General features: G+C 37.5%; 1 protein-coding gene across 1 annotated transcript in view; it reads left to right on the plus strand.

The window, feature by feature from the left end:
• Window positions 1-11394, plus strand: part of PLEKHH2 (pleckstrin homology, MyTH4 and FERM domain containing H2) — a 287878-nt gene extending 276484 nt beyond the window's left edge. The window contains exons 28-29 of the mRNA XM_007944379.1: window positions 9904-10041; window positions 11209-11394. Coding sequence (XP_007942570.1) covers window positions 9904-10041; window positions 11209-11394 — 324 coding nt within the window. The remainder of the gene's footprint in view (window positions 1-9903; window positions 10042-11208) is intronic.
• Window positions 11395-11667: the final 273 nt, after the last annotated feature.

An 11667-nucleotide genomic window follows, 5' to 3' on the forward strand; every position in this document is an offset into this window, starting at 1 on the left:
CCATGGAGTCAGACCTGACTCATAGCAACCCCTCCTTGGGTTTCCGAGATGGTATCACTACAGAAGTAGATTGCCCAACCTTCCTTCCAAGGAGTGTCTGGTGGGTTTGAACCGCCAGCCTTCTGGTTAGCAGTCAAGTGCCTTAGGCACTATGCTACCAGAGTTCTCGGAAGCTCGGAAGGAAGATTGGGCAATCTATTTCCGTAGTGATACCACCTCAGAAACCCAACGAGGGGTTGCTATGAGACAGGTCCGACTTGATAGCAGTGAGTGGTTTTTTATATATATATGCATATAATCTTCTGTATTTTTTATCAGGTATTTCTATTACCTGTTTTTCCTCAAGAAGATTTCCTGGTTCTTTATTTTTGTCACTTACTTCTGCTATCTTGTCCTGTTTCTTTATTTGAATTGAAATTGTCTATTGTCTCCAAGAAGTTGTTGTCTTTGTTGATTATGTGTTGGTTTGTTTCTCCCTGGTTTTTTGTTTTGCTTTCTTTAGATATATCCAGATGTGTGGGGCAGGTGTGCTTCCTTGATTGTTAGGTTGGCAGCACTAGTGTATTCCCTAGCTGTCTCTAGGTTGGTAGAATAACCGGTACAGGTATTTATCATGTAGAGGAGCTGTGGGTGGGATGGGCAGGTGTTGGCCACTGTCTGGCATTGATCTAATGGTGCAGGAGCTGTTGCTGGTGTTCTTCCTTTGGGTGAAGTGGTCAGTTCCAGTACATATGGCTAACTCACAAAAACAAATAAAACTAGTGGAGAGTTAATGTCCTCCTCCTGTCAGATAAAACAAACAAACCAAACGCACTGCCATCGAGTCAGATCTGACTCATTGCAACCCCTCCTTGGGTTTTCAAGGCAGTATCACTATGGAAGTAGATTGCCCAACCTTCCTTCTGAGGAGTGGCTGGTGGGTTTAACCACCAGCCTTCTGGTTAGCAGACAGATGCCTTATGCACAATGCCGCCAGAGCTCCTTCCTGTCACATAGGACAGGGGAAAAAAAGAAAAGAAAAGGCCAAGGAGAAAAAGAAGAGAATATTAAAAATAGAATAAAAAAGAAAAAGATGGTGAGTGAGAAAAAATGATAGATAAAGAGAAAAGAAAAGAAGGGAAAGAGGGAAAAATGAACAGATGAAGAGGAAGAAAACTTGGAAAGAAGGTAAGAAGTAAGAAAGATAAGGAGAAAAAGGGAAAACAGCAAAGGATTTTTGGTTTTTGTAGTTAAGCTCAGCTGGCAGCTCTGAAAGCAGGCTATAGTGGCACTATCCACTGATCCACCACAGCATGTGTCCACAGAGTGGGAGGTGCCTGGCACAAGTAGCCCCCTCTGAGAGAGGAGCCTGCCGAGGTGTGCATTTTGCATTCAGTGTGGAAAAAAAAAAAAGATCTGTGAGTGCCTCAGTTACCTGAGTGGATGAGCTTCAGCTCTGGGCTCTGTCTGCTAGAGGTCAATTTTTTGGCAATGGGTGTTTGCTATGGATCTGTGCGAGTGAAGGCAGAGCTTCCCTATCAGCAGGGTTAGTGGGGGCAGAAAGAGTATTTATCCTTAAGTGCCGGGAAGATGTGTATTTGTCAAAGTAGTGGAAAGTGTAGCTCTCCAGTAGTGATCCAGTGGCATGGGTCTGGCGTCCTTCTGGGTACATGCAGCCATTTATTTGGCTCTTGCCCAGATTCAGTCAGAAAGACACTACCCTGAGTTTATCTTCTCCAGCCACCCCAACAGTGGCTTTTTCCCTCACATAAGTCTTCAGCCCAAATGACTAGTGTCTACTGATGGTGAATTACTTCATTTTCTTTCTCTGGCTGCCTCCTTGTTCTGGAGCCACCTGTGCCATTGTAACTCTGTTTTATTTCCCTGCGTGTTTCTCATCTGGCTCCCACAAATCTCCTGCTCATCTTGAATTCCTCCCAATCTGTCTACACTGTATCTTTATCATCACATGGATTTCATGAAATTGTTTTCTCCTCATTCACGTCTGAGGCCTCTTTGCTTAAAAAAGTAACACGGATCACTCTCAGCATCTTTTCTCTTCCCATCACTGACCTTGTTCCATCTCCCTTTCCAATCAGCGCTCTATCTGATTCTTTATCTTCTTATTGGATGCTCAGAGTTCCAGGATCATTATTTATATGGTCAGAATTCCAGGATCATTATTTATACTCCACTCAGTTTTTCTGGGTCTCTGTTGTAGAGGGAAGGAGCTCTGGTGGTACTATGTTAAGGCATTTAGCTGTTAACCAAAAGGTTGGTAGTTCGAACCCACTCCACAGGAGAAAGATGAGACTATCTGCTTCCATAAACATTTATAGCCTTGGAAATCCTATCAGGGTCACTATGAGTCAGAATGGACTTGATGACAATGGGGTTTGGGTTGTAGAGGGATTGGGGAGAGTGTGTTAGCTGGATGCCATCTTGTCTCCGCCTCCTGAATTATAGTTTTAAAATTGTTTTAGAAACAAATTGAAAAAAATATTTGCTGCATATATGACAGAGTTGTATCCTTAAAATACACAAGTCTCTTATAAAGCAATAATAAAACGAAGAGTATACTAATAGACAAAACGGCCAAGGCCATTCGTAGGAGAAAACATAAAATTATTCAATAAATGTGTTAAAAAAATGTTAATCTCCAGATCCACTGCAATTCCCGTCAAAATTCTGCCAGGCTTCTTGATAGAAATGGAAGAACTAATACTCAAATTTTACATAGAAAAGCAAGGGACCTCAAATAGCTATGGAAATCTTTAAAAAGAATAAAGTAGGAGAACTCACACTTCCTGGTTTCAAAACATATTACAAAGCCACAGCAATTAAAATATCCTGGTACTGGTACAAACAACAGAAGACAAAATAGACCTTGTAAAAATTAAATACTTTCTGTTCATCAAAGTACTTTATCAAAACAGTGAAGAGACAACATACTGATTGGGAAAATATTGTAGAAGCATATATCCAGAAGATGGAGGAATAGTCAGACAAGCGACACAGACCCTCTTCAATAAAGAAGAGAAAATCCAGTTGACAGAGATACAGAAGATAATCCTGGAGCCCTAAGCTTTGAAAGGAACTATACAGAAGTGGATTAGGCACCAACTAGTGAACAAAAACAGTGAGGACAGAGATGGTCGGAGCTGCGGACTGTCAGCTACTCTGATGAGACTAACAGCCTGAATATTTCCAAGTGGTGTTGGGACCTGAAGATTGACCTAAATATCAGCCCTGGTCACCAAGGCCTGCAGGGACAACTGCACTGGTGGCATATGACTAGGAAGGGAAACAGCAAGAAGGGAGACAACCTGAGCTGTTGACTTTCCGCTGTCCGGAGGATGCAGACATTTTGATTGTTTACATGCCATGGCAGCCGTTTTGGATTTTTAAAGTGACTGAGGGCTCAGCCATTTTGAATGTTTACAAGCAGTGGCCATTCTAGATATTTAAAGTGACCGACAGTGCAACCATTTTGAATCTTTACAAGTGGCAACCATTTTGGATTTTAAAGTGATAGCATTCTCATTCGTATTCCAGGGACCTAAGAATAGGCGCTGTTTGCCAAGGTCAGCAGGGACGTACCAGAGGCTGACAACAGGAAAAGAGACAGGTGGTAAGCTAGTGCTGTCAACTAGTGAATAGAGGAGCATAGTACCCTGTTTGCATAGATAACATACAAACAAAACAAAGAAAACAAAAATTGTGGGTAAGTCACTCCAACATACAATCACCAATTAAATATAAACACAGAAATGTCACAATGCCTCAGAGACAACAGACCATCACAGTCCACACAAAGAAGCAAAATAAAGTAGGAGAAACAAGGGACCAGGATACAGACCCAAAACACATCCCTGAGGAAGACGCAGCATCAAAAGAATTATATTTAAGTATCTTCAGCTAATTGAGAGAAAGATCAAGGAAAACACAAACAAAACCCTAGAACAATCCGAAAGACAGTACAAGAACAATATGACAAAATAAATGAAAAATTAGAAATGATACAAAATCTACACACAGAAATTCATAAGATTAATACTGAATTTTCAGAAATAGATAAGACATTGAATGGGAAAAGGAGCATAATTGAATCAATGGAAGACAGAACTATGGACATTGAAGGCAAATACCTTAACACTTCTTTGGAAAAGGATAAATCAGAAAAAAAATGAAAACAAAATGAAGAAAGCCTGAGGTTCATGTTGGATACCATCAAAAGGAATAACCTACATGTCATGGGAATTCCAGAACAGGAAGAGACAAATAAAACCACAGAGAAAATTGTCAAGGATTTGTCGGAAGAGAATTTTCCTGGTATGATGAAAGATGAGAATATATCTATTCAGGAAGTCCAGTGAACCCCAAACAGGATAGACCCCAAAAGAAAGTCACCCAGACATATCATCATCAAACTTACCAAAACCAAAGTCAAGGAAAGAATCATGAGAGCAGCACGGGAAAAACGAAAAGTTACCTACAAGTGTCAACCAATAAGACTAAGCTCAGATTTCTCAACAGAAACCATGCAGGCGAGAAGACAATGGAATTCTATATATAAAACCTTGAAAGAGAAAATTTTCCAGCCAACAATTATGTAACCAGCAAAATTGTCCCTCAAATATGATGGTGAAATTAGGACATTACCAGATAAGCAGAAATTAAGAGAATTTGTTAAAATCAGACCAATCTTACAAGAGATGCTAAAGGGAGCCCTTTGGATAGAGAAACAACAACAGCCAACAACAACTGACCATTAACACACATGATGATATAACCCAGAAACCAACCCAGCTATGGAAGTATCCAAAGTAAAAAAGCCTACAAGATTGTAAACAGGGAACCAGAGACATCAATTGACAAATGAGGACAACTACAAACCAAAAAGGGAAAAACTGTGTCAATACAGAACTTCTAGATGGTAGGGAAGTCAAGACAACTACAAGATAGAACAGACTGTTGTAAATTTGCAAATAAAACTATGAATCACAGGGTAGCCTCAAAGAAAAATGATAAACCTTCCCATCAAAAAAGAGGACCAGCATAAATATTCAGCAAATACTAAAACAATAGCAATGAAGGAACGAATAACACAATTCATAAAAAAAAAAAAAAAAGCTCAGCATAGAAAATTATATGGAACAAACAAAGGCACCATGAAAAAGCACATAACAAAAATGACAGCAATAAATTCATAATGGTAAATAAACAGGGTTTATAGCAGAAAAGTGGATGACCAAACTATGGTACATACACATAATGGAATGCTATGCAGCACTAAAGAATAATGTAGAGTCTGCAAAACACCACATAATATGGATGAACTTGGAGGACATTCTGCTGAGTGAAATAAGTCAATCACAAGACAAATATAGTATTAGTTTGTTGTTGTGGAGGGTCAAGGAAAGGTTTATATATGAGGGAAACTTTCTTTGTTGGTTGCCAGGGGTGGGAAGGGAGGGGAGGGAACACTGTAAAAAAAAGAAAAAAAAAGTGCATTGATCCATGTCACTTTAGTTTTGTGTATTTTACTGTACATAAATTATATTTCAATAAAACGCATTTAAAAAGAAGCATATATCCAGTAATGATCTAATGTCCAAAATATATAAAATACATCTACACTTTAACAACAAAAAGACAAATAACTGAATCAAAAAATGGACAAGTATCTTTAACAAACATTTCATCAAAGAGAATATTCAGATACCCAAAAAGCACATGAAAAGATGCCATTAGAAAGATACCGATCAAATTATAACAAGACACCAACTCATCCCCATTAGAATGGAAATGATCCAAACAAAAGGGAAAAGAATATGTGTTGGTGAGGTTGTAGAGAAACAAGAACACTATTCAGTGTGATGGGAATGTAAAATGATACAGCCACTCTGGAAAATAGAATTACCATTAACCTGTTGCCATTGAGTTGATTTGGACTCATAGTGACACTATAGGACAAAGTAGAACTGCCCTGTAGGTTTTCCAAGGCTGGAATCTTTACAGAAGCACACTATTACATCTTTCCCTTGCAGAGCAGCTGGTGATTTCAAACTGCAGACCCTTTAATTTAGCCACTGAATGCTTAACCACTATGCCACCATGGCTCCTTAGATCCACTTAGCAATTTTATTCTTAGGTATATACCCAAAAAACCTGAAAGCAGTGATGCAAACAGAAATATATACACTCACTCCTAACTTACCAACATGGATAGGTTCCAAAGAATAAGTCATTATGCAAAAATCAACATTTTGCAAAAATGGAGGATAACCACATCAGATCACAAAATGGAAGATGATTATTTCACTACATAACTGCCAAATCACATCATTATGTACCTGCCAAACCACTGAGAATCGTGGTCTAGCCAAGATGACATATAATTTTAACCGTCACAGCCAGCATTACTCTCACCTTGCACTTTAGTGTTTGTTATTGCCAGATGTAGTTCATTAATGTGCAATATAGGTGATTTTTTACTATTGTCATAATAAATATGAAATGTTGGATAGTGAGATAGACAATAAGTGTGGAGTAGGTGTACACCTTTGTTCACTGCACCACTATTCACAATTGCCAAAAGGGGGGAAAAAGTGAGTTGTCTATTAACTGAAGAATGGATATGCAAAATATAGTACTGTATATACATACAATGGAACATAATTTCACTGAACCATGAAGAGGAATGAAGTCCTGATGCATACCACAGCATAAATGAATATAGAAAATATGCTAAGTGAAGTAAATCACTCACAAATGAATAAATATTGTATTATCTCACTTACTGAAATAAGCAAAAATTACTAGCATTTACAAAGAGTAGGAGGGAAGGGGAAAGAGGGAGTTTTTGCTTTGGGTGCACTGAGTGTATGTTAATGGTGGTAGAATAATTTGGAAAAGCATAGCGAGAATGGTCATTCAACCTGAAGAATATAATCAATGTCCCTGAATTATACATGTGGAAATTATTGAATTGCTGTATGTTTTGTATATTTCACCACAATAAAAAAAATGTTAATCTCACTAATAATTAAATAAATGCAATATAAAACAGTAAGATTCTACATCTCACTGTTCAGAGTGGCAAAGATTTAAAAGAGTGATCATATCCAGTGTTAGCAAGACTGGAGTGCTAGGAGTATAAATGAGTATAATCTTTCTGGAATTGAGTTTGGAAAAATTCTCAAAAAGTTTCCTCACAGGTAACTATGGGGAGGAAGTGGGAGTGGAACTGCTGCATTGTAAATTTTGGTCAATGACATGAGACAAAGTATATGTGAACTGCTGTATGAAAAGTGAATTTACTCTGTAAATATTCACCCAAATCCTAATAAAAAATAAAAAATAAATTTTCCTCACTTTTTTGGGATCCATACATAAGCAAAGAAATAATTAGATGTGTGCATTAAGAAATGTGTCCAAATTATTAATTGACATATTGCTTAAGATGTTGTTGTTGTTGTTGTTGTTAGGTGTTGTCAAGTCAACTCCAACTCACAATGACCTTATGTACAACAGAATGAAACACTGCCCAGTCATGTGTCAACCTCATGATCCTCACTGTACTTGAGTACATCATTGCAGCCACTGTGTCAGTCTATCTGCTTGAGGGTCTTTCCTTTTTCACTGACCCTCCACTTTACCAAACATATCCTTCTCTAGGGACTGGTCCCTTCTGACCACATGACTAAAGCAGATGAGATGAATTCTGGTCATTCTTGCTTCTAAGGAGCATTGTGGCTGCACTTCTTCCAAGACAGATTTGTTCATTTGCCGGCATTCCGTGGTATTTTCAGTATACTTCGCCAACACCACAATTCAAATGCATCAATTCTTTCTTGGTCTTCCTTATTCATTGCCTGGCTTTCACATGCATATGAAACCCAACAAAACCAAACTCACTGCCATGGAGTCAGATCCAAATCACGGCGACCCCTCCTTGGGTTTCCAAGGCAGTATCCCTATGGCAGTAGATTGCCCAATCTTCCTTCCTTGCAGTGGCTGGTGGATTTGAAGCACCAGCCTCTGGTTAGCAGTCAGATGCCTTAGGCACTACACCACCAGAGCTTCTACATGCATATGAGGAGATTGAAAATACCCTGGCTTGGGTTAGGCGAACCTTAGACATCTTTGCTCTGCAACACCTTAAAAGGGCCTTTTGCAGCAGATTTTCCTAGTGCAATATGATATCTGATTTCTTGGCTGCTGCTTCCATGGGTGTTGATTGTGGATCCAAGTAAAATTAGATCCCTGACAACTTCAGTCTTTTCTCCATTTATTGTGATGTTGCTTATTGGTTCAGTAGTGAGGATTTTGGTTTTCTTTATGCTGAGGTATAATCCACATTGAAGACTCTAGTCTTTGATCTTCATCAGTAAGTGCTAGTAAATGCTTCAAATCATCTTCACTTTCAGCAAGCAAGGTGTGTCATCTGCATATCACAGGTTGTTAATGAGTCTTCCTCCAATCCTGTTGCCACATTCTTCTTCATAGAGTCCACCTTCTCAGATTATTTGCTCAGCATGCAGATTGAATAAATATGGTAAAAGGATACAACCCTGATGCACACCCTTCCTGATTTTAAACCACACAGTATCCCCTTGTTCTATCCAAACAACAGCCTCTTGGTCTATGTACAAGTTCCTCATGAACATAATTAAGTGTTCTGGAATTCCCATTCTTCTCAATGTTATCCATAATTTGTTATGAGCTACACAGTCAAATACTTTGCATAGTCAATGAAACACAAGCAAACATCTTTCTGGTATTCTTTACTTTCAGCCAGAATTAATCTGGCATCTGACATTGCTTAAGATAATAACAAATAAATGGTTTAAATAATCCACAATTGGAGATTGGTTAAATGAAGGATTATCTATTAAATCATTAAAATGGTGTTACACAAGTACATGTTTATCATGGAAATATATTCATATATATTGTTAAGTTAAAAGATGTATTGTTGTTATTGTTGTTGTTGTTGTTATGTGCCGTCGAGTCAGCCCTGACTCATAGCGACCCCTCCTTGGGTTTCCGAGGCAGTATCACTACGGAAGTAGGATTGCCCAACCTTCCTTCCGAGGAGTGGCTGGTGGGTTTGAACCGCCAGCCTTCTGGTTAGCAGTCAAGTGCCTTAGCCACTATGCTACCAGAGCTCCCTAATACATAATATAATATGTAATATATATACTTATGTAACATATAGTATTTAAGTTACTACATAAAATAAGTTAATACATATAACATATACTATATAAGTTAATATATAAAATGTGATTATATATAATCAAGAAATAGTCATACTTATTGTCTAGTATTCTGCTTTTTTTTAACTTAACAATATATTGAATATATTTCCATGATAATATATATATATATATATTCAGGTTGAACTATATGGATTGCCAATATTTGACCATTTTTGATCTTAAAAAGTATCAGTCAACCTAATATATATGGAGTGCTATCTGAAAGGATATATGCTAAAATATTAATAGTATTTTTTCCCCGGATGCTAGAATACAGTATACACCAAAAAAACAAAATCACTGCTATTGAGTTGGATCTGACTCATAGCGACCCCTCCTTGGGTTTCTGAGGCAGTATCACTATGGGAGTAAAATAAGTGCTTTTATTTTCTTCTTGTAGTTTTAAATTTTTCTGCAGTGACGTAATTGTTTCAGGATCGAAGTATACTTTAATGATAATGACAAATGATCCTTAATAAAATTAATACCACTACTATCTGTTTTGGATCAAATTAACTCTGATTTTAGTAATTTTGGGTATTATACCATCATTAATTATTTTTGGTATGTTAATGGAGATGTATGTTACTAATCTTTTCTTCCTTTCTTTGAAAATAAAGAAGGTATAACTTATATTTAGTTTTTCTTCTTTTTTAAGAGGTTAATGGTCAGCTATGTGTACAAGAGTCTAATGACCTTTGGAGGTTATCAAGATGATTTTATGGTAGTCATTAACAATATGCATTCAAAGGACAAACCAACAGAGAAATTACTTTTTGCCATGGCAAAACCCAAGGTGAGTGGAAACATTTCTTTCAGTTTTGTTACATGAGATTTTTTCATACTTTAACATTTATTGAGCAAAGTTGGGGAAACAGACCTTACTGAGAATCAAGCAGACTTAGGTTCAAATTTTGGCTCACTTCATATTCTTAAACCTATCCTGATCTATAAATGGTATGATACTACCTACTTCTTATGGCTCAAGAATTAAATGGAGGAATTTTGTATAATACCTAGCCCAGTCCTCAGTATACAGAAGATGAATAGATGGTCACAGTCTAAGTTGTTGTTGTTGGGTACTTTATACATGTTATCTTATATATTTGGGGTTATTAACTTCATGAACTCATTTGAGGAAAGAGCAAAAACCTTTGTTCCTTTACGGTTCTTTTATGAATTGCCTATGGAGTTTTAATGGCTAAATAAAAGCAATAAATAAAAGGGCTACATACTAAGTAATTTCATTCTGATTTTAGTAAAAAGAATGAGAAATGGATTTTCCCAAAACTTTAACTGTTTTATAATTGTCAACAAAAAGCAACTACTTCTTTAGAATCTAAAGCTTTTTTTTTTTTTTTGTCCTTATGGCAGTTATCTTTTTAAATTATATTTAAGCAAGGGCAAAAATCCAAAAACATATTGCCCTCAAGTTGATTCCTACTCATAGCACAGGGTAGAACTGCCCCATTGGGTTTCCAAGGCTGTAATCTTTAAGGAAGCCGAGTGCCACATCTTCTCCCCTCAGAGCAGCTGATGGGGTCAAACCTTTCAGTTAGCAGCTGAGCACTTAACCACTGCACCAGAAGCCATGAAGTCTAGAAGATGATATCATGCTCAGTATTTTATTTAGTTTAAACAGTTGATATGACATACTGAATTTTTTAGTTCACGTATGCACAAATTTTTAAATAATTGATAAAGTTTTACTATCATATTTTTCTGATACTGCTACCAAATTTGATGATTTTTTGAGATTCACTTTTTCTGCTGTTTTAAGTAATGGAAAAATATTTCAGTTTTGATGGTGCTGGTCATTTCAGTACTTTATTGTTTGATCTGGAGAGAAGGTCTGGTATCCCAGGCTTTTGCAAATGGATACCACCTTGGCCAACTCTTCTCTTTCTTTTCGAAGTGATGAGAATGTCTCATGACCATAATAAACCTTTTGTTCTTGTTTTAGATTCTTGAAATCACCCTTTTGATTGCCAGTTACATAAACAACTTCCATCAGCAAAAGGCAGCCTTTCATCACCTCTCTGCTCCAGCCTTGCTCTCTGCCCGGACCCAGGGACCCCAGGCCAGGGTTATGGGAAGCCAGCCTCTTCTGTCAAGCAGCAGACCAACCAAAGGCCCCACCTTACTCTGAAATCACAGAAGCCTGAACAGTCCCTACCTGTCCTCTATGCAGTGGGTGTATCAGCTCCAGAGAAGTTCATGTACATTCTGGCAGCTTGCAGCACCCACACACAACAGCATTCCAAACTTGAAAAATAATGGAAGTTACTCTCTTTCATTTATTCTTAAATATTCGATGAATACTACTAATGAAACAAAACCACAAAACTTGCCAACACACTGATTGTCTTTTATATTAAATGTGTTAGAATTCATCACTTTGTCTGTCTCTCTTACCATGAGA

The sequence above is a fragment of the Orycteropus afer genome, unplaced genomic scaffold, assembly GCF_000298275.1.
Source record: "Orycteropus afer afer isolate SDZICR_OR568_19922 unplaced genomic scaffold, OryAfe1.0 scaffold00124, whole genome shotgun sequence".
Taxonomy (NCBI): Eukaryota; Metazoa; Chordata; class Mammalia; order Tubulidentata; family Orycteropodidae; genus Orycteropus; species Orycteropus afer.